Source organism: Arctopsyche grandis, chromosome 9 (assembly GCF_051622035.1).
Source record: "Arctopsyche grandis isolate Sample6627 chromosome 9, ASM5162203v2, whole genome shotgun sequence".
Lineage (NCBI taxonomy): Eukaryota > Metazoa > Arthropoda > Insecta > Trichoptera > Hydropsychidae > Arctopsyche > Arctopsyche grandis.
The window spans coordinates 28,588,036-28,610,353 of record NC_135363.1 but is presented as its reverse complement, the minus strand read 5'-3'; the positions used below and the strand labels follow the sequence as shown (position 1 = coordinate 28,610,353).

Sequence of the window (22,318 nt, the reverse complement as noted above, 5' to 3'; positions counted from 1 at the left end):
ATTTGGTGTAACTTCTGGAAATACAGTGATTTATGTAATAATAAAATGCTGCATTATTTGTCATTAATTGTCCAGGAAGGTGCATTGGGGCTTCCTGTCAAGCCTTCCTGGTATATCTATGTAAAATAAAAATAAAATAAATATTTGCATATACCAGTAAGGCTCCAATGCGCCTTCGTAGAATATTAATTAAACATTGCAGCATTTTTTTTTTACATAAATCGCTGTATTTCGAGAGGCTTAAGAACACGCAATTAACAATGACTCAATTAATGAATTAATCCATAGAGATATCTATGGATTAAGACTTGTACATAAATTTTTACTTACAGTACATAAATCAAATTCAGATATTTGTGACAGCAGGTAGGATGATTTTTGCCAATTTGATGGAGGAACCGTTTCAACAATGAAATCAGATAAATTGGCTTACTCTGTTAAGAAACGATTGAATTGGAGTCACAAATACCTAAGTCTGACCAGCAGTATTAAAGATTGGCACGGGATTGAATCCGGTAACCTCTCGGTGCTAAATATAAACACAACCATCGAGCTATACTGTTGGCTATGTATGTATTGTATATGTATTTGTATATTGTATTTTATATGTATTTGTATATTGTATTGTATATGTATTTCATTTCACGACTGCTTGCAGTAGGGAAAAAATTGGCCAGCTAGAATTATCTGACCAATATGTAATAATATAAATACATATATAGAACGCGTATGTTAAGGTTTCATTATAATGCTTGTCAACCAATTGAAATCTATTAAAACGGCCAAAATTAAATATATTGTTATATGTAATACATATTTGTATTACATAGGCGGCATCAATTCAAAATCAAACTTCGGGAAGTCTTCATAATTTTCGAAGTTATTACGTACACCTAGAAAAAAAAATATTAACATAAATAGACAATGTACACATTATTATGAAAAATTGAAGACGATAATATGACAATTTTGATTGTTTTCAATGTCTACAATTTTGGGTATTGTAATATAATTAATTATAGGTTTACATTTTTTTTTTATTAACAAAAATATTTTAACAATTATTCATCAAAGATAATTTAATACCATAAATGTAAAAATATCTTATATGTATGTATATGTACATACATATGTGAGTTGCGAGAAAATAGGCATTTTATATTAAAAAAAAAGATTTTATCAGATATATTTAGAAATAAATTATGTTGAATAATTTTTTTTTCGGCTATTAGCCGAACAGACACTTGGCCGACGGTTATTTGGCCGAATGGACACTCGGCCGACTGACATTTGGCTGAATGAAATTTTTAATTATTTAAATTTATCAAAAAATATTTTTACGATACGTCAAAATGATTTCTGAATTATGTATCTTTTTTAGTAAGTTTTGAATAATTTTGTTACACAATTATTAATTCTAATTAATTCATTTCTGCATATATTGATGACCAAACCGAGCAAAATCGCAAAGTTTGAAAACGTTTGGATAAGAACCCAAATTTCTTCTGACTAGAAATCGTAAATGAAAGTAAAAAGAGGCTAGTAAAAAAAGTTATAGGCGTTTAAACAATTAAAATCTGATAAAACGAGAGGGTGGCGGAAAAGAAAATAAATACAGCATCGTACCTTTAGGTCAAAATTGTAGCATTTTTTAAACTTATCTATTACGATTATTTTTCACCACCGTACTAGTGGCTTTGATTTGAATATTTATTTATTTATTATAAAGAACAATAAAAATTACCAATCATTCATCTCATTCAAATCAACTTGTGTTGAATATCATGAAACTGACCAGCTCATCAACATGACAATTGAACAGGTCCAAATGTTCATCTCTGACATTAAGGAACCGAAGAGCCTATATAAGAGAGAAGTTATTGAAAGAAGACATTTTCGCAGGAACAGGTTGGAAAAGGAAATGATGACGAAAAGCTCTACCACATTCAGGCGCCGAAAATTTAAATTCCAATAAAAATCGAAGGGTTGTCAATTCTTCCCTTTAATACTCCAAAGAAAAATTTGGAAATGGCAATAATCCTTCTCGAAGATAGTGAGTCACAGCCTAGCAAACCTTGTAAAAAGACAGTGGGAAATAAATAGGGGTGAAATTTATATTTCCTCATATAAAGGCATCTATTGTTGACCAAACCGCGCAAAATGGCAAAGTTTCAAAATGATCGGAAGAATGTAGGATATCTAATCGGAGATTAGATTTTATCGGAGGAAAGAGCGAAGGCAAACATAGAAGAGGCTTTTAAAAAATTAAAACAATCAAAATTTTCAATCGGAAAAATGTCTATTCAGCCAAACGTCCGTCGGTCTAGTGTCCGTTTGGCCAAACATCTATCAGCCTAATGACTATTCGGACAAGCGTCCGTCAGTCTAACGTCCGTCTGCCTAACGTCCGTCGGCCTAACGTCCGTCGGCATAACGTCCATCGGCCTAACGTCCGTCGGCCTAACGTCCGTCAGCCTAACGTCCGTCGGCCTAACGTCCGTCAGCTTAACGTCCATCGGCCTAACGTCCGTTGGCTAATTGTCCATTTGATCAAAAGTTGCCGCACAGATTTGGATCTTGTGTACAAAATATATTTCAATTTTGATCTAAGAACACAATAAATAGACCAATTATTCCAACTCGTACATACATATGAACGTATAGTTTTCTCGATCCGCACACTACTAAAATTCTGTATACATTTACTAGAATTAATTACCTTTTACATTCACTGTTACGCTGTCACGATTACTTCCTTTATCATTAGATGCAACGCATGTGTATATTCCAGCTGATGTTTCATCCGTTTTATGAATCACGTACTCTAATTCAGCGTTAGCTCTGAAAATAAACATAGATTACGGCACTTTGCAGGATGCTATTTATAAAAATTAGCAAATATTTTTAAATTTACATAAACCATTGATCCTGCTGCAAAGGTCTCGAGCCTTTATACCATCGCACGTATAACGGAATCAAACTTTTAGCAAAGCAAATCAATTTCACGCTTACATTCGTCACTGCATTTATCTACAAATTCATACTGATGATTCACTACATTATAATAAATATGTGTAAGCCCGTTATCTCGCAGATATATTATAAATATGCATATATTAAATATAATGTATAGTAAATTAACCTCTTTCACGTTGACTTCAACGCTCGGTTTTCCTGCAACGAGAATAACGATTACAATATGTTCATACATATGTATGTACATATATGTATTTTTTTTTTCGATAACAATATTTAAAACCGTTTGAGTGAGTCATGAACACCAATTAAGTGTGAGAATTATTTACATTTCATTTCATTATTATGAATATATACTAGCAATATCAAATAATGCTAATTCATAGAAACAAACCTGCCATTTGAGGTTGTATAGGTGTTGAACTACTCCGTCTAATTGTGTTGCCATCTTTGTCCAATCCAACAATCTGTAATTTTATTTTATCTTATTATAATAAACTTATACCGCAGTCTCTTCATAAGTTACCCACATATGAAATTGTGGCCAGATAATGTATACATAGACAAGAATATACACAATGATACACACATTATATATAATCATACGTACATACATATGAAACGTATATAAAAAAAACATATTAAACTTTATTTAACAGACATTGATAACAGTCTTCAAAAAAAGTACCCAAGCTATTGAAAGAAACAAAAAATAAAGAAAAAAATATATAAAAACTAAAAATGAAAAAAACATTAAAAAATATATTTTAATGGATGTTTTTAATATATATATGCAATTAAAACGATTATGCAATTATAGTCGATCCGATTAGCGTGAGACTTACGAGAACCGAGCATGTTCAAAACAACACCTCTGTATAAGTGATATTTGATAATATGTTTAGTTTATATTATAGCTCTAAGTTATGTTTATTATAATAAGCCTTCTAAGCTATTCTAAATAAATAAACGTGTTGTAAAATTGCAGAAGTAAATAATTTATTTAATTATTTCTTATTTAACTATATAATATTATAAAAATATAATTCAATGCAAGGCCTTTTATATGTAATATTACTGTAAACTTTTCTATACATAACATGACGTTAACAATTACTTTTATCGTCTAAAAATGTTTAAGATTTCCATCAATATAAAATATAAACATATTCCATTAATAAGTTAATAATATCAACAACTTGCGTATTATATATTTAAATTTTATTAATGTAAATATTTCAAAATACGAAACATGAACTCAAAACTAACAAAAAATAAAAGTCAAATTCTACCGACCGCTATATGCACGAACAATGTTGTATTTCTTGACTAAAATGCAAGGCGAAATTGAAAAGAAATGTGATTGTGATTGAGATATCAGGGTGAATGTGATATCATGTACATTTTACGTAAGTCTCAGGCTAGATCGGTGTAGTTAAATAATACTACTTAATAATATTATAAGAAATAATATTTTATAAAAAATACAGTTATTTATGTTTGTTTTGGATTTCATTCTATAAAAACACTCACTCGAATGTAAAATGAAGAATTGGGCGGTAGAAAAGGAATCGTTTCATATAAATTATTTACTTCCGGACCTAATGATTGGAATGGAAGGTTTAATAAAATCTTATTTGAAGTATCCACAAGATCGATACCCTCCAACTTTTCGAAACGCTCATTTTCTTCTTTAATGCCTATCAAAAGAAGCACTTGGCTACCTGAAATTGAGCAAAAATTCAAACTAAAATGAAATCCAAATTCTTATAATATCGAATTTGTCGTGCATTTACCTTTAACGGGTACACTAGTGGTGTCTGATAATTTGTTCGTTGTAAAAGAAGAAAATCCATAATCGAATGTGAGCTTCGACACGCCTGCATACTTGCTTGTGTGCTTTCCGTCACTGCCGTGAACGAAAGTCCACTCTCCGGTTTCCGGACTTAGTACTTCTATTGCCTTCATTAAACAAAAAATTCAAATTACTAGTCATAATGACACATCATCTTCTTTGGTGCTTTGTTTACCTTTATATTTGTTAAATTGAGCGTCGTCACGACTTGCTTCTCATCTGTCACTACTTTTCCGGCAGGATTAATTACGTACAATTCCGGTTTTCGTCCGGAAACTACAGCACTTATTTTCTTCATGCTGGCGTCGACTTCCACCTTAACAATTTCAATGATTAAACAAGTTAAAATTCCTTTAAAATTGATTGAAAAAGATTGTACAAAAATCACCATATGTTTTTGATTATATCCACTAGGACTTTCTATAGTTTCCAGATCGACTACATCGACTTCTACCGTTTCAGTATTAACGAAATTTAATATCTTTAATTAAAATAAATATATTAAAAAACAAAACTGATCCAAATTAATATAATTGTTTATACTAAACAACTTTTTTAAATACCGAAGAAACGTCCGTTATGTTACTCATAACGAAAAGTTGTCCTGAACTAGCTTCAGCAATTTTCTCATATACTTTATAAGTGAGATTTTCTTCTTCGTCTTCTAGGCAAATGTCATGCATTAACAGAAACATCACCTAAATAATTAAAAAAAAATCAAATAAAAAAAATCACATTAAAAACAAAAACACACAAAAATCATACTCGAATCATTTTCCGTTGCACCAATTCCACAACTTGATCTCCGAGATAATAATCCTTGGCACACGCATCTGTCATAACGTAAACGTACGAATTTGGCAATGCATTTTCGACGGCCATTTTGATTGCACTTATAGCCAACTCGTCACAATCCAAATTCACACCTGCACTTATATTTGCGACGATACTTTGCACAGAAGCACGAAACGCATCCTTATCTTTTGTTATCATTGCAGGACCCACGTCTATAATTTAACACAAACAAAAAGTAAATTACATTCTCAACCCGATATGCAATAGCCGAATAGCTCACCTGGATCTGCGTAGGTAACCAATACGTAGTTAGCGATCGGTGAATTTGAAATTCGACTTATGTTGTCTAAAATCATATTCGCTCCCTTCTTGAAAAACGTCAAAAACGGTCCCATCGATTGAGAGCCGTCAAAAACGAAAATCAAACTGCGCTGTTTAGTACTTGAACTTTTCCCGTAAGAGGAATCCCATAGTGATAGAACTATAACATAAATAAAAAGCAACTTCATATTAGAAACAGTCACAGCTTGATCCGAATTAAAAGTCACCGTTCTCAATGAACACTGCGAATGCACTATTCGCTTTTTATTATTTGCATCGTGAGATTGCACAAAGCATGATTCAAGGGGAATTTTACAAAGCGGATGTTATAACGATAAAGCGTATGTGGTTTGGTAACCCTATACAAATTTACTTCATTACATCAAACATTTTGTATTTAACTTTATATAATCATGCTTTGTTTAATCAATTATTATTATGATTATACAATAAAATAGTACAGAGTGATCCAAAAACTAGCAAGAAAGTTATTTTTAAATAAAATACATAATAAATAAAAAAATTCATACACGAAGGAAAAATCTTTCATATGATCACCACCATTTTATTTACACAATCACCCAGGGACGATTAATAATATTTTAATATCTAAGAAACTTATAATTCGAGTGCTATCAGTGTAATAAAAGACTAAAACTTGCAGCACTGTGGTGGATAGTGAGTGAATAGGAATAATATCACAGTTCGACAAATGACGACTTTTTTTTTGGTTCAGAGACGAGATATGACTTTTCTTATAGAATTATGGCCAGTAAACACGAATCTGGTAATAAAAAATGTTGATGTCTCAAAATTTGTCAATTTCCTGTTCAAAATGAATATTGGAATCTATAGTCGGGTATTTTATCTTCTATTTGTAGTACTTTTCAGCTATCAAATCTCTCTAAGTAGTCATCCAGTTCAAATCAAAAGTCAAAAGTACATATTTGCACTTGGGATTTTTTCCCACTGTTAATACTATTTTATATTGAGTTTTTTCTATTGAAACAGGTTTATTGAGATAGTGTTCTGACCACACTATTTTTTTTTTTCGTTTAAAAGGGTTAATTGGAAGTGTGCTTAACTTTAAATCGGTAAAATTGCGAGTAAAAAGCTCGTACTAGTGTTTACTTGTATTTACACGAATCTGAATTGAATTAATAGGGATAATATATTAAATTATCTTCATATGAGAATTAAATAAAATTCCACTTAGAAAAATCATATTTCAACTATTATTGTGGATTGATAACAAAAATTCTATTGATAACTGGCTTACTTCGATAAAATAAACGAATTTTCCTTATCAAAACCTCTATGATTCGAATTATATCATTACGAAATAAAAATATTGATCAATATCAACATACATAAATAGAAGGTCATTGTAGAAGTGCAAGTAAGGCAAATCTTAATAGAGTAAACTAAAATTAAGCTACCGGTTGCCTACCGCTGATTTAAATTACATATGTACATATGTGACACGTACAAGATAGCTTCCCTACATATCGATCGATGACTTGGTGTACAGATATTGTACGTCCATTTTGTATCGAATTTAAAGTATGTAAATGCTGGCATAATTCAAGTATTTCCTTTCAAGCTAATTTATGTATACCACTAAAATTACCTTGAAGAAAAAAACCTAAATTATTCCAGCATATACATATATACACAAAATTCAATACAAATTAAAAAATGGACAAACGATATCTGTGAAGCAAGCCATCGATATTGTCACTGTGTGTAATGAAGTTTTAATAATCATCTTGTGAATGGTTTTTATCTTCAATGGTCTATTATTTTCTTTCTGGGATAGAAATAATGAAATTTGGGAATTAATTGTGGTATATATGTAGTGGTGAATTTGATTTTCGATGTTACCAATTTTGAATGAAACCATCGCAACAATAAAATCTGAGCGGTCAATCTAAACTTAAACAATAATCCAAATCTAGCCAACTACAACAATAGGTCACCGTTTGAACCGGTAACCTTTCGACTGATTAACCAGCAGGATAGGCTGTAGCTAATAATAATCAGGAAACATACATATGCTAATAACTCAAACCGTACTAGGTCGGAAGTGGATAAAACGTCTCGTTTTGACAGTTTGTATATAATTTATCGTCCGTTTTATCGATGGCGCCAGTGACGCACACGTTACTTGCGCTTCATTTTGTTTATTGGGGAGCCACCCTTTCGGCCCACCCTCAAGAGCGATTTATAGACACCCGTGAGAGAAATAGCGCTCTCAAGGGGGGATGAACAGAAGTATAAGGGGGGAGGGTGTGCATCAAATATGCGGAACGCACACCGTGTTAAGTGATTGATATCTTTGCGGGCGAATGATCCCTCTTCGGATTGGTGCGAAACTGCGGGTTGCATCCGATCGATTAAATTTCAATTAATATTGCATCAAAGTGTTTATTGCCAATCGATTTATTTCGTGCGAGAGAAGATTAAGTCCATTTTCTAAAAATAAATGTTTGTTTTTTATATAAAAGCTTCTTTTTCGACATTTTTTGCAAAAATTTTAAAAACTTACGTTTTCAAAATTCTTTCTAAAATACCCGTTGTAAGGTCTGTTCATACCCATCCAGCACGAACTGGTATTGTGCAATTACGGCCAGTATTCTTTGGTACATTCTACATATAATATTAACATTAACCAGCATTCTATATTAACCAGCAGCGTGGTCTAGTGCTGAGTATTCAATTCTTCCGTGCTTGATGTGACGGGTTCGATTCATACTAAGAGTATCGTTGTTGGCCAGACCTTGGTTTGTCGTGGTTGATTGTTTCTTATCAGAATTTGCAAATTTTTTATATATTTTATAGGTATGTATGTTTATCCAAAATAGTTATATATTTATTATCTGCCCAGTGTCATATTGGGGTAGCCTGTAAACCAACTGTGGTATATGTAATATGTTAAAATAAAATATATTAACCAGCAGCGTGGTCTAGTGGTGAGTATTGAATTATTTTGTGCTTGATGTCACGGGTTCGATTCCCATTAAGAGTCTCGTTGTTGGCCAGACCTTGGTTTGTCGAGGTCGATTGTTTCTTATTAGAATTTGTAAATTTTTCTGATTTTCATTGAAACTGTTTCTGTAAAAATGGCTTTTACTTCCCAATTTTCTGTTGCAAACCTTAAATTATTTTTATATCTCAGGTTTCGCCAGATTTCTCACCATAGATGTCTCTGTGGTTTTTTATCGAATGTAAAAAATCGTATTGTTACATTAAAAATGTTATTAATCGTATTTATATGATTTTTGTAATATCTGACCATAGATGTCAGGTAATGTTTCGATTTATATTTGTATGTATGTAATAATTATGTATTTAGATTTCTCGTTAATTATGAGTTTTTAATGTCTTGTAATAAATTAGCCATAGTGGCGAAATTGTAAAAAATAAATATAATATAAATAAATATATTATATATGGACGCGTATGATTGCGTGAATGCGCATGAGCGAATGGAGTGTACCGAACATGTATGAAATGATATAAAGGCGACCAAAGGCTTTAAATATATTAAATTATATCCTTTACATTTTCATGATCTAGAAAAAATGTTTAGGTGTGTGTCTGTGTGTCTGTCCGTTGGGTGTGTGTCTGTGTATTTTGTGGATTTTTGAATACCGTTAGTCCTATCGAACTGAAACTTGGTATCAGTTGCTTAAATTTTTATCGATATGACCTAATTTTTTTCAAATATTTAAGTTGACCGGAAATTGTACCTCCTTAGATAAGTGTATTTAAAGGTTTTGAATTCAATTATCTCCCCTAAACGTATCAAGCTGAAAATTTAAATTTGAATTCTTCATTTACTAAATTAGAGTTCATAAGGTTTTGGTCATAATTCGTAAACGGGAAGTACATAGTAATTTTTTTTTTTTTTTAATATTTCATAATTTTATTTTGACCTTTAAATCATTTTTAATTCCTTGGTATTTAATATGTATAATATTTAAAGTGGTTTGAAGTAACAAAAATTTCTCAACAAAATCTGACAACCGGAAATAGAACTTTTGTCTTGTGTAAGTTTCCCTACATTTGCGTTCAATTTGCATCGCAAATGCTTTCATAGCCGGTATTTGTGAACATGTATGTATGTTAAATTATCAAATTTTGTTTTTTATAATTCTTATATTCCTCAAATACATAAATAAAGCCAGGGGTTAGTTACATCCGAATTTTTAAATAATAAATATATAAATAAATATTTACGGAAAATTTCTCTTTACCTAATATCCATTCAAAAATGATCTCAAAAAGGTCACCTTATCGATAGAGATAAATAAAAAATGAAAATAACAAATTAAAACCCACTCCACTGCTCCATGCTACAGGCTTTGATCGAAAGCCCTGGTTTTTACACCGGGTAAGCATAATTTCATATTTACGTATTCATATTCATATGTATTGCAAATATCGAGGTTCGCTCGAATGCATCGGTGTTATGAAAGAACGGGATTCCTTTTGTTGGAATTAATAATGCGAATAGTATCCACGAATAAAAGGTTGCTTATCGCTGTCCCGACGTTTCGGCGCCCATTGTTTCGCGCCAAAATGCGTGAATGATAACCCTTTGGAGTCTGCGCTCTGGGACACGAGTGTTTATTGTTCACGGCCAATGATTGATGCGCTTAATGTGTAACATGTATAGGTATACACATGTATAAAATACATATAAATGTACATATGTACGTGCATATCTTCGTATATAATTTTTGCTTATCTCCACCCGCCTACGTTGCTTATCTAAAAACTAATAACAAAGTGAAAGCAAAAGTTTTTTAAAAACATACCTCTTCTATAATTTGTATATAAAATTATTATTTTGAATAAAAATACCAATAATTGTATTTTACTACCACCATCTAGTATCTTTAAAACTAAAAACTGGATTAACGTCAGGCACTTTTCAGAAATTCAAATTTCGAACGCGTCTAAAACGATTTTTTTTTCTCCATCGTAATGGCGGAGGAAACATTTACTTATATTGATGACTAAAATGAGCAATATGGCCAAGTATGAAAACGGATACGAGGCAAGCTTTTTCCTGAATTTTAATCGTAAGTGAAGCTAAAAGGAGGTATGTAAAAATAAACGACCTTTCATGTGAATTCCAGAGACGGTTGTGAAAATTCGGTTCAACTGTCATTTTTAGCTAGCAATATGGCTTAATGGTAGCGTGTATGTTTAGCACCAAGTGATCAGTGGGTTCGATCCGCCACACTGCTGGTTAGATTTAGGGGTATTTGTGACTCCAAATCGATCGTTTCTTATCAGAGTTTGCCAATTTTATCTGATCATTGTTGAAACGGTTCCCCAAAATTGGCAAAAAATCATATTTCCTGTTGTCACAAATCTTCTGTATTTATTTTGTGTATAATTTGTAAAAAATATATAAAAATCCTAATTCCGTAGATGTCTCAATGGATTAATTCTGTAATTAATTGTTATTTTGTGTTGTTTAGCTTCTGGAAATACAGTGATTTATGTAATAATAAAATGCTGTATATGTACATATATCTATGTAAAAATAATTTACGAATACTTCGCAAGGTAAAGCTTAGGTGGTTGTCTTTACAGAAGATTCAATATTTTTTATGTCAACATTCTACCGATCCTGTTATATTCATAAACTATTTCTTATTATGTATATAAAACAGCTAAATTAAAAAGGGGAAAACCAAGTGAAACTTGTTGAATTAATAAATGTGTCGTAATTCGTTTAGTAAATTCAAAAATATGCTTGACTTTGACGAAAGCATTTATTAAATAAGTAATTTTAAATACGAATACTTACATATATAAGTATATATTTAAAAATATATAAGTAGATGAACTGTATCTATATGTATATACTTTTCATATCTGCAATATTAATATTGTGTGTGCATTATTTTTTATATCAATGTTCGATATTATTGAATTGTCAATTTAATGTTATAAATTAAACGAAAAAATATATTTCAAAATTCGAGTTGGGGAACAGTTTTATGAAAAATTGAAAGCTTTAGAATTTCTACAAGATTTGTGGGAGGGGGGGGGGGGGGGGTCTAAAATTGAATAAGTTATGGAAGGTATCGAACTAAAGAATGCATCGGATGAAGATTGGACACATTTTTATTTATTTATTTTATTTTATTTTTATACATATACGGCCGCAAGGACCATTAAACAATAATGTTATAAATATAACAATAAAACAAGAACCAAAAAACACAATATTAATATATGTAAAAAAAATATGAGTTTTAAAACTAATTGAATAAATAAATGAATGAATTACAACAGTAAAATAAAATGCATTTAGCATTTTATTCATATCGCAAATGCATTTAGCAAAATGCAATGCATTTAAAATCAGAAAAATGATGATGCAACAATTTTTTTAAACTATGTTTACTAATACTAAAAAAATCAAATTGGCTAAATTCTTTTCCCAGTTTATGAAGTCGGGGTAACGTTGAATTTTTGTTATAACTAGTGGCATAATTTTTGATGTGGAATAAATAGTTGCATCTGGTAAATCTCCCCGATGTATGAAAATTTATGAGGTCCACTAATTCACTACAGTCCATAACTCCGCTGAGAACACCAAACAGACATAATAAATTCATTGATTATTCTCTTGTCACAAAGTTTGATCATATTCAATTTAATATACTTGTTGTAAAAAATTTATAATCAATGAATCTAATAAATCTATTCTGAATCCTCACAATGGAATTACTATGTACCTATGAACTGGGGGACCATATTGGCGAATTATATTCAAGTCGATTCTTTACCAATGAGAAAAATAAAAATTTAATTGTGTGTATATTATTAAAATGAATTGAAAACCTGAAAGATAATTGAAATAACTTTCACCCCCCCCCCTGTGTAGATTGTTTTATAAATTATGCTCCCTGATATTTAAAATAATAGTGAAATATTAAAATAATTAGTAAATATTTTATTCTTAAATTCGCAGGTCTATCTATATATATATAGAATGTCTGTCTGTCTGTGTGTCTCGAATAGGCTGAACCACTGAACCTCTAAAGCGATTACGATGAAACTTTCAGGAATTGTTATATGCATATCCGGGAAGATTACTGTGAAAAAAAAAACGGGAAAAACGGGAATGAGTGTCATTGCAACGCTATAATTTCAAATGTTTTAGCTTCGCGACCAACGTTTTCGCTACCTTCGCTTTCTGCGACAAAAGGGAACGAGAACGGGAACGGGAACGGGAACAAGAACGGGAACGGGATCGGGTATAAGAACGGGAACGGGAACGGGAATTGTATGCGTTATTGTGACATTGCAACACATGCCGGGTTCAGCTAGTTATTTATAAAACACGACAAATTCATATCTATTTATGACATGCCGATAGTGAAATCTCGCAATTAAATTATAATGTATTACAAAATTCTATTATATGTACAATGTCTGTATGTTTATAAATAAAAGTATATATTTTTTCATTGTGGAAGCGTGCATGCAATCTCACAGATTATTTCGCTATACAAATACCCATGAAAGCGAAGCGGTTTCAAGATATAATAGAGTCGTGTTTCAGTTCATTGTTCCTATATTTTATGACGGTTTCATAAAATAACAGGTCAGGGCCGGCTTGGGGGTAATTTTGAGCCCGTTACCGGCTTGCGATGTTATCGAATCTTATTTCGCTTAATCGCCGCACACTTCGTCTGCTACGTATATTTGCATACCGGCCGAAAATCCTCGTTAATAATAATAGACGCGACTATCGAATAGAAATATCAAAAAAAGAAAGAAGCACACTAATAAAAAAAATAATAAATTGAAGAAGGATCGCGTTTTGATTTATTCGATGGGGGGGAAGGGCTTTGAAACACCAGAGTGACTGGTAAAAGGAGTGATCGTAGTACGATAGATATAAATCAGGTAGAATTCAGTTTTATCGGTAATTTATTATCGACTCGCGAGGTTTTTAAGGTGTTATAAATCACGCGGAACTTTTGCAAATTTTGGGAATCGACGCAAAATTTCTATAGGTTTTACAACTTCATCGTCTGAAGAGTGTTTTTATAATCAACAAATCAATGAATAATTTATATCTATGTATATGTATATTTATAAATGTCTTCAACATAAAAAGGTCAACATTGATTAATATTACATACATGTACATATTGTATTATTGATATTTGATTACATCATATTGAGTCGTCTTTACTTATATTATAAATACATATGTACATAAGTACATATCTTACATGTACGTGCAAATTCGTAGATATTGATTTTCATTGTTAAAGGTTTTGTTCACATAATTTGTGTAATAGCCGTTACTCGAATTTCCGTTTGACGTTATTAATTTTTTTTTTTTATTATGTGATTATTTTTATTGAAAAGTGCTAGCATTTTATCAGTTGCAATTATGCGTCAGGGTGATTGAAATGGGTTTATTTACGTATATGTATATATAACAGGAAACTGATTCGCGTAAATATATACTTTCTTATATTTTATGGACCTTGACTAATGAGGTATAATTATTTTATTAATTGTTGATTAAATTATTTTACTGTACATAATAAGTTGAAGAAGAGTTACGGGAAAAGTAACTTCATTTCACTGCCTTTTGATTTTTTTTATTCAATAAACAAAGTTTGACTTTTTTACAATTATAGATGCGTTCATAATTACAGAATTGACTTACATTTGCAATCTATTTTTTGAAAAATAATCTCTTAATTAATCGTCACTACGCAGAAAGGACTTCGGCTTAATACCCAACGAGGAACTAAGCCAAATAATTCATCCAAATTCATCAGCAGTAAACAACTTTGAATGGTAAGGATCAATTGAAGATAAGAATCGTGCGGGAAAATCTTGTATAAGACCTGAAATAATACGAAAGCAAATATTGAAATCATTGAAAATGAAATGAAAATACCGTTCTCCTGTATACAACATTATGGCTCATATTTATATAATATAATTTTCGTAAGCAAATACAAATAGATGAAATCTCATTTCTATATGCCTTTTTGTTTATTACATTTCATTCATAAGTTATACCGAAAGAAAATTTATGAAGGGACTTTTTCCGAATCTTATAATTTATATAATAAGTAATTAGTGATTGGTTGGTTAGTTTTAATATGATTCAATATTAACTATATTGCAGATATGTTTATTTCGCAGTAAAATTCAACCAAATGATTAATTTTGATGTGATTTTAAGACGGGATTTAAAAAATAAACGAATCTCACTTTATAATATCATTTTCATATTTCAGCTAAATACTACTGTCATAACATGACCTAGTCACGTTTAACCGGTTGCGTACGTACAACTCACACGCTAGATGAAGTGGCTAATTCGGTTACGAAGACGCATGAATGCGTCGAATTTCCCACTGAAAAGGAAAACACCCAAATGCGCGTGGAAAACTCTCGGAAAACGTATCCAAGAACAACAACGGAGACGAAACGTTCGAAACTTTCGCAGCGCTTCGTTAAGCCGCAAAACTCGAGACTTTTGCGTGTCTCGAATATAATGCTCTGCGATGAAAAAAAACACACTCCTCTCCTGTGAGTGGATGGATATTATTTTCTTTTTCGGTTTTTCCTTTGCGGGAAACGCATCGAATTTTCCGGACCGCTGCGTGAACACTTTTATGCGTATCGAATCACGCTCGCGATTTATTTCCGCTCCAAAGCAAACAAGTAATACTTGAGGTGTCGTTTAAGGGCGAAGGGTCAGCTGAGGACTTCGAGGTCTTATCTAAGGACTCCATGCGTCGAAATATTGCCAAAGAGACCCTCGAAATATCCCCATTTAACTCTGCATTGCCTAACCGAGGCCAGTTACGTCCCACGCCGAATAGAACACAAATGAGACAAGATAAAAAAATCCGATTTCATAAAAAAAAAATTCTGATGATATATGTACATTCATATGTATATGGGAAATTGGTCCTTGTTGTTGAAATTGAACGATTGCGTATCGCGAAAAGATTTTCTCGTTTGGTGATTTTTAATATCGTATCAAAAATGATCATCAATCATTGTTAGAAAGCGACGTTTTCAATTAGTCCAAGCCCGGTCGTACGACGAAAGCTTGTTTAAAGTATCGATCACTAGATTAAATAAAATTTCGATGAATTGAAATAATTTTCCGCTCGACTATAAAATGTAATTACAGCTTCTTGCTCTCCGATCGCCAATTAAAAAGTTGTACGAGTTCTGTTTATTAAAATTATATGATTCCTTAGCAAATTTTTCGCGTGTAATTTCAATTTAATCGAATGGCCTGGAAAGTTTGATCTTTCTAAGATTTTAACAATTTTATTTAAATAAGAAATTGAAAAAAAAAACGTTTAGCTTGTTTTAAAAATATGAAGGTTGTCAGAATTTGCTATATGGAAGACTTTTGAAAACTCTAACCACTCTGTTTAGAAGGAAGGAATTTCTAATCCATTTATTCGATTTTACTTTTGGGAGAGAGTGAACTCTAAGATGGGTGCTATCATCGAACATAAAGAAGTTGGACATATGTAAGACCATTGTAATGATTATTTAATATTTTAAAGACTTCGTTTAAGTCACCTTTTATTCTTCTCAGTCTGGAGAAATTCATCCTTTTCAACCTCTCATTATTAAAAAGTGATTTAAGTTCGGAAGATATTTTAGTCATTCTCCGTTGTACCCTTTCAACACGGGTTTGGTGCAAACGATCGACAAGCGCCAGACAGACTGAACCACAGATTAACTGGATGACTGCTTTAAACGCAATTCTCGACTTCACGAATGATAGATTGCACATAAGATGACGAGTAATCTTTCGATGTGCATATATGCAATTATTAAAATGGTAATTATTAAAATTGAGTTGGATCTTTCTCGCGAGTTTAATAAGGCAATATTCGGAACTAAAGTATCAGAAGCACAGAACGTATACAGGGTAGGTACATATGTCAGGACTTCGGGTAGATTTCGCTTAGTGTAAATGCGAGCAGTGCGCACGCATAAGGTACACGTGTCGTTAATCTGTCTGTCTGGCGCTTGTCGATCGTTTGCACTGCATCGTTTCAACACATATAAAATACTTTTCAAAATGAGGACTCCATATACCCAAAGCTGCTTTATAATGCATACATAATAGCTTTTGGTATATGGAATCCTCATAATAATACAATATATACATATATAGTCACTATATATGTAAGTTCTTATGTATTGTACTGTAAATATGTACCGCATTTCTGTTATGAAAAAACAACGAACAATTTTTGATCAGTGTTTTAATATATTTATGTAATAATTGCTCAGTAATATGTACATATGTACATACATATATGTACATATGTATGTGTGTTTAAAAATTAACTTTTATTAAATCAATCAAAATGCTATTCTATAAAATTGAAACACAAGTTTTTACTAACCTAACCCAACCATTTAATTAGAATACTTACCAATTGATATATGTACATATGTATAGTTTCGTATATGTACATATACATACGTATACAGACTGTTAATTTTATGTATATAAAAAAATATGCCGATAAACATCTGACCAAATTAGTGAATATTTAAAATAATTATAACTAAAAAAAACACAACATTAATATAAATGTTAAAACAAATCATTGAAGTTTGGTTAATGTTTAGAAAAGTTAATCAATACCATGAATGACCACAGCATCTTCTAAGTTAGTATTCAGACTTCAGTTAGATATGTGCATATATCAGTTTCACTCTGAAGAAACTATACACACCGGTGAGATAAGATGTATCTGAAATAGTTTTAGTCGCATTTATTGATCGGTACAGACCACATAGTAGTTATTTACAACTTGAAACTTATCCCCATTCGAAGAGACGTCAACCGCCAAATGTCAAATAAGACACAATTGGCCATAAGACAACATTTAGAGGTTATCTACGCCAATCATCAATATATATGAGAGATAAAACTAAAAATATATATATATGTACATATAACATATATAATATGAGGGTTTGGTGCATCCGCTCTAAAATCGCCAGATTAACAGAACGGCAGCTTTAAACGTAATTCTCGTTTTCTCGATTGATAGATTGCACATCAGATGACGAGTAACCTTTCGATGTGCACAGATGCAATTATTAAAATTGAGTTTAATAATTGCTTTAATTGACGACGGGCAACATTCTTGCAACTGTCAAATAGTTGACTTCTGTGTGGAACAACCATCGCAATGGCGGACTTGATTTCCACATACATACATATATTGATGACGTGCTTATGCACGCATATACATACATACATACATGTATGTTTACTTGAGGTGTGCGTGCATTCGCACGGCACATTTCAGGTATTATTTCTTAACGCATGCGCGCTTTATGTGTTCATGCGTTGTTGTTTATTTTGTACTTGGTTATGTACAGTGTGGTTTTTTCTATTGGAACAGTGATGTGCGGTTGTTCTTGTGCGATATTCATGAACAACCGTCTCTCTTCTCCGGCGAAAGGGTCTCTTAGACCAGTGCTTCCCAAATTGGGGGTCGCGACCCCCTGGGGGGCCGTAGGATTTCTCGCGGGGGCCGCGAAAATATTCAATAGGAAGTACAAATATTCATTTATGAATATTTTTCCACATTACATATTTAGGGAATGTACATATATATATTTAAGGGAATATTTCCCAAACTTGAATGAGGATGAAAGGAACAATTGGATAATAACACCATTTGCCAAGTCCTTAAAATATTATCATATTACGTGGACAGCCCAAGAAGAGTTGATCGATATCAGATCAGATAATTTGCTTGAAGTGGAATTTAATGAAAAAAGTATTTCAAAATTTTGTTTAAGGTGACAGCAAGAATATCCTACTATTGGAAAAGAAGCCCTGGTAACTCTTATTCCTTTCGCGACTACGTACCTATGCAAAACAGCATTTTCTGTCATTTTATTATATATTATATTAAAAAATAAGCAAAGTCATGCCTTTCCACGAAGACTTTGGAATATTCTGACATTGAACCCGATATCGATTTTTTATGTAAAAACATGCGACCTCATCTATCGCATTAAATTTTTTCATGTGTGTTTAGTTTTTATTTTAAAAAAAAATTTTTTTAAGCAAGTTCCTATAATTTTGTGCTGAATATAAATATATGTATAATAATTGTAATAATTACTGGCAAATAAACCTTTTAACTAGAAAAAATTTTTTTTAGGGGCCGGGAATTAATTCTTTCACTTTTAGGGGGTCGTGACATGAAAGTAATTGGGAAGCACTGTCTTAGACTGTATTCGTTGGGGAGGGGGGTGGTGGCCTCACGTTGAGGGCTTTAATGGTCAAATTCCTTGACTTTTAAAACGTGCTTAGAAATATTGATTGATGGCAAAGTTTTAAAATGGTCGGATAACAACCCAAATTTCGTCAGACGAAATCAGACTTAAAAATCGAAAGCGAAGTAAGAAGAGGCTAGCCGAATTTTACGATTAAAATCGTTCCTGCGTGTTGCAAAAGCATTTAATATGATTGAAACCAAACAAAAAAATAAACCAAAGTACTTATTTCATTTAAAACAGTTACCTTGAATTTTTTTCCCAAGCAAACATGTCACTATTCCCGACATTTTATATCATTCGAAGTCGTAAAAATCCGCATCGAATATTCTTCTCCACTCAGCAGCCGACGTGTGCGGTTTTTTTCTACTCCTATATACCGCAATAATCGCCGATTTATCCCACAATAATGACAATTTGTATACAGAGCGTATACGAGGGCCCTTTTCACCGTACATATTCTCCGGTTCGTCTTTGTGCCCCTCATACACATCAATAAGTCGGGCTCACAGAGGAGAGAGCGCCGGAAAATCTCGTGAGTTTTCGCCCAACTTCGGGAAAACTCGCGACCCAAGGGCGAACAGTGCCAGCCAGTACCCGACACAGAGCCGCGCCGAAAGCTCGCGTTCACCACACAGACCAAAATTTGACAAAACTAAACCAAACTAATCCAAAACTCGAACTAAAGAACTAACGAGCCAGTTGAGACTCTCTTAAGGACGTTTCATCACGTGCGCACTTCACCTGTGAAAGTTTGCGAATTTTTCCCGACGCTCCTAATTACGACCCGGCGCCAAATTTAAGTGAATTAATATCTACATATATTCATTAATTTTACGTAAAAAGTTCAGGGTGAGTTTCCCTATGTGAACGTGAAAATTTTACGGTTCGAAAGTGGCGCGCGCTTCGGCTCGTAAGTACCACTGCAGTAAAAACTTAACACTCCCCCGCTATAATATAAAACATCGTACAAGACAGTAAAAAAAATTATTGCCGTCATCTCCCAAATGCACACTGAAGACGTAACAAATAATATTAAATAATAATATATAGAACAGTGTTTTGTGCTCGTATGTATATTGTATTAAATGTATGCTGAGAATCTGTATCATTTTATGGTGCTGTGCTTGTTTTTCGAGTGAATCGTAAAACATAGTATGGATATCACATGGAGTCGAGATGATTTTTGAATTATTTATCGTCGAATATGTAAGTTGGACCTTTGACTGTTTTTCATTTTCTTTTTATGCGTATCGTTTTCCACGCGATTCTTATTTGTATGATAATTTATGTATTTCGTGTACGCTTAATAGCACGGCACGGCTGGAATTTGAATGCATCATTCATAATAAAAAAGAAACTTACGACCGTTAATTTATTTTCGTATAATATTATAATCAGTTTTTGTTAGTTATGTAGGTACTCATCATCACAGTTGTAATTATCGCTATTGTCTTGGTAAATACAAGTGTATTGTGTCCGTTTCTCTTGTGTTAATTGCTTCGAAACTGAAAACGTCAAAACCGTATTAATTCAATTCAATTTAACGGTTTGTTTGATGTTTGAAACGTGCCACTTAACAGGGGACCATTGTCAATTTGGTGGAAAGTTTGACTTACGTTCATAGTCCATCGATGCGTTATTAACTGCCGTAAAGTTGCTTCAATGTCGAAGAATTGTTGAAAAACTTTTAAATTGAATATTCAACATTGATGTATATCAGAGTGGCCCTCACTTTGTATAAGAAATTTTATTTTAATTATATTTCTTTGTAAATATATATGTATGTAAGTCTCAAGTATGGGTGTCTTTCGTTCCGTATAATATTATAATTGCAAAAAAGTATGGCATCTCTTAGGCCAAAATATGTTATTTGATGACTAGCACTGTTCATTGTGGTTGTTAATTAATATACATATTATAATAGTATATTATATATTCGAACAATGCTGAATAAGATAAATTTATTTTATTATAAGACGTCGCCTAATAATATAATTACAACGAATATTGCTATTGATCAAAATATATTTTGGTTTTTGGGATGCCATATGTATGTATGTATGATTCTGTTAATGTAATATTATTCTTATTTTCAAAACCTCGAATAATACATAGTAGGCTACAAATAAATTTTTATAAAATATGATATTTTATTATTCTAATAATAAAATTGTTGACTTATTTTGGCTTGTGGAAATTTGCTTAAGCTTAAAAATAAAAATTTACTTGTAGCCATTTACATAAGTAATGACATTTGCATTAAGAAGTCGACAATATATTTAATTATCTTACGGTTACGTTTATATATAATATTTTGAGCATAAAAAGGATTACAAAAAATTGATATCCTAACAAATACATATATTATGTACATCAAGATAGTACTTTGCATTTAATTTAAATTTATCATTTAACCGGAGTAATACAATACACTTAATGTATGTAAAATATACAATATGCATATATGTGTATGCATAGAGGCATTTTTATGAAATAATAAAATGAAATACCAACCTACGACTCTTTTCATTTAATTTAAATTTTAAATACATGTGCACACATGTATTTACCTACATTCTCCAATACAATGGACAAAAATTGGCATTTGATTATGTTCACGAATTTTAATCAATACGTATTTGATGTTCATTAACATCGTCATTTTTCACGTAGACCAGAGAAAATAAATCAGGTCCAGTTTAATCCATCCACCAGGCAAATAAATAAATGTCACCAGAAAACTGGAATGATATTTAAATTAATTCTCTTTGATGATCAAAAAACCATTAAAGATAAACGTTTAAATCCAATGTCTCAAAATTCTAATACATATTTTCATTAACTTTAATTGTTTTTAATTGGTATGGTTATTTAACCGGTTTGAAAGTTATCATTGAAAAAATACTTACCATTGTATTGAAAAAAAATAGACTTTTCACCCACTGAAAGTATTTACAATATTGTAAGTAATTAATGAAATAAAAATTTCAAATGTTTTTCAGATAAAATGTTGTG

The 22,318-nt window shown here is 31.7% G+C and overlaps 1 protein-coding gene across 1 annotated transcript; it reads right to left on the bottom strand.

Moving 5' to 3' along the window:
* Nucleotides 1-822: 822 nt before the first annotated feature.
* On the bottom strand, nucleotides 823-6,036 carry LOC143916822 (hemicentin-1-like). Its single transcript, XM_077438070.1, has 12 exons — nucleotides 5,907-6,036; nucleotides 5,597-5,838; nucleotides 5,395-5,529; nucleotides 5,220-5,312; nucleotides 5,007-5,147; nucleotides 4,773-4,938; nucleotides 4,510-4,700; nucleotides 3,371-3,443; nucleotides 3,143-3,174; nucleotides 2,915-3,030; nucleotides 2,720-2,841; nucleotides 823-893 (listed from the first exon to the last, which is right to left on the bottom strand). The coding sequence occupies exons 1-12, from the start codon at nucleotides 6,019-6,021 to the stop codon at nucleotides 823-825; spliced, it is 1,497 nt and encodes a 498-aa protein (XP_077294196.1). The 5' UTR covers nucleotides 6,022-6,036.
* Nucleotides 6,037-22,318: the final 16,282 nt, after the last annotated feature.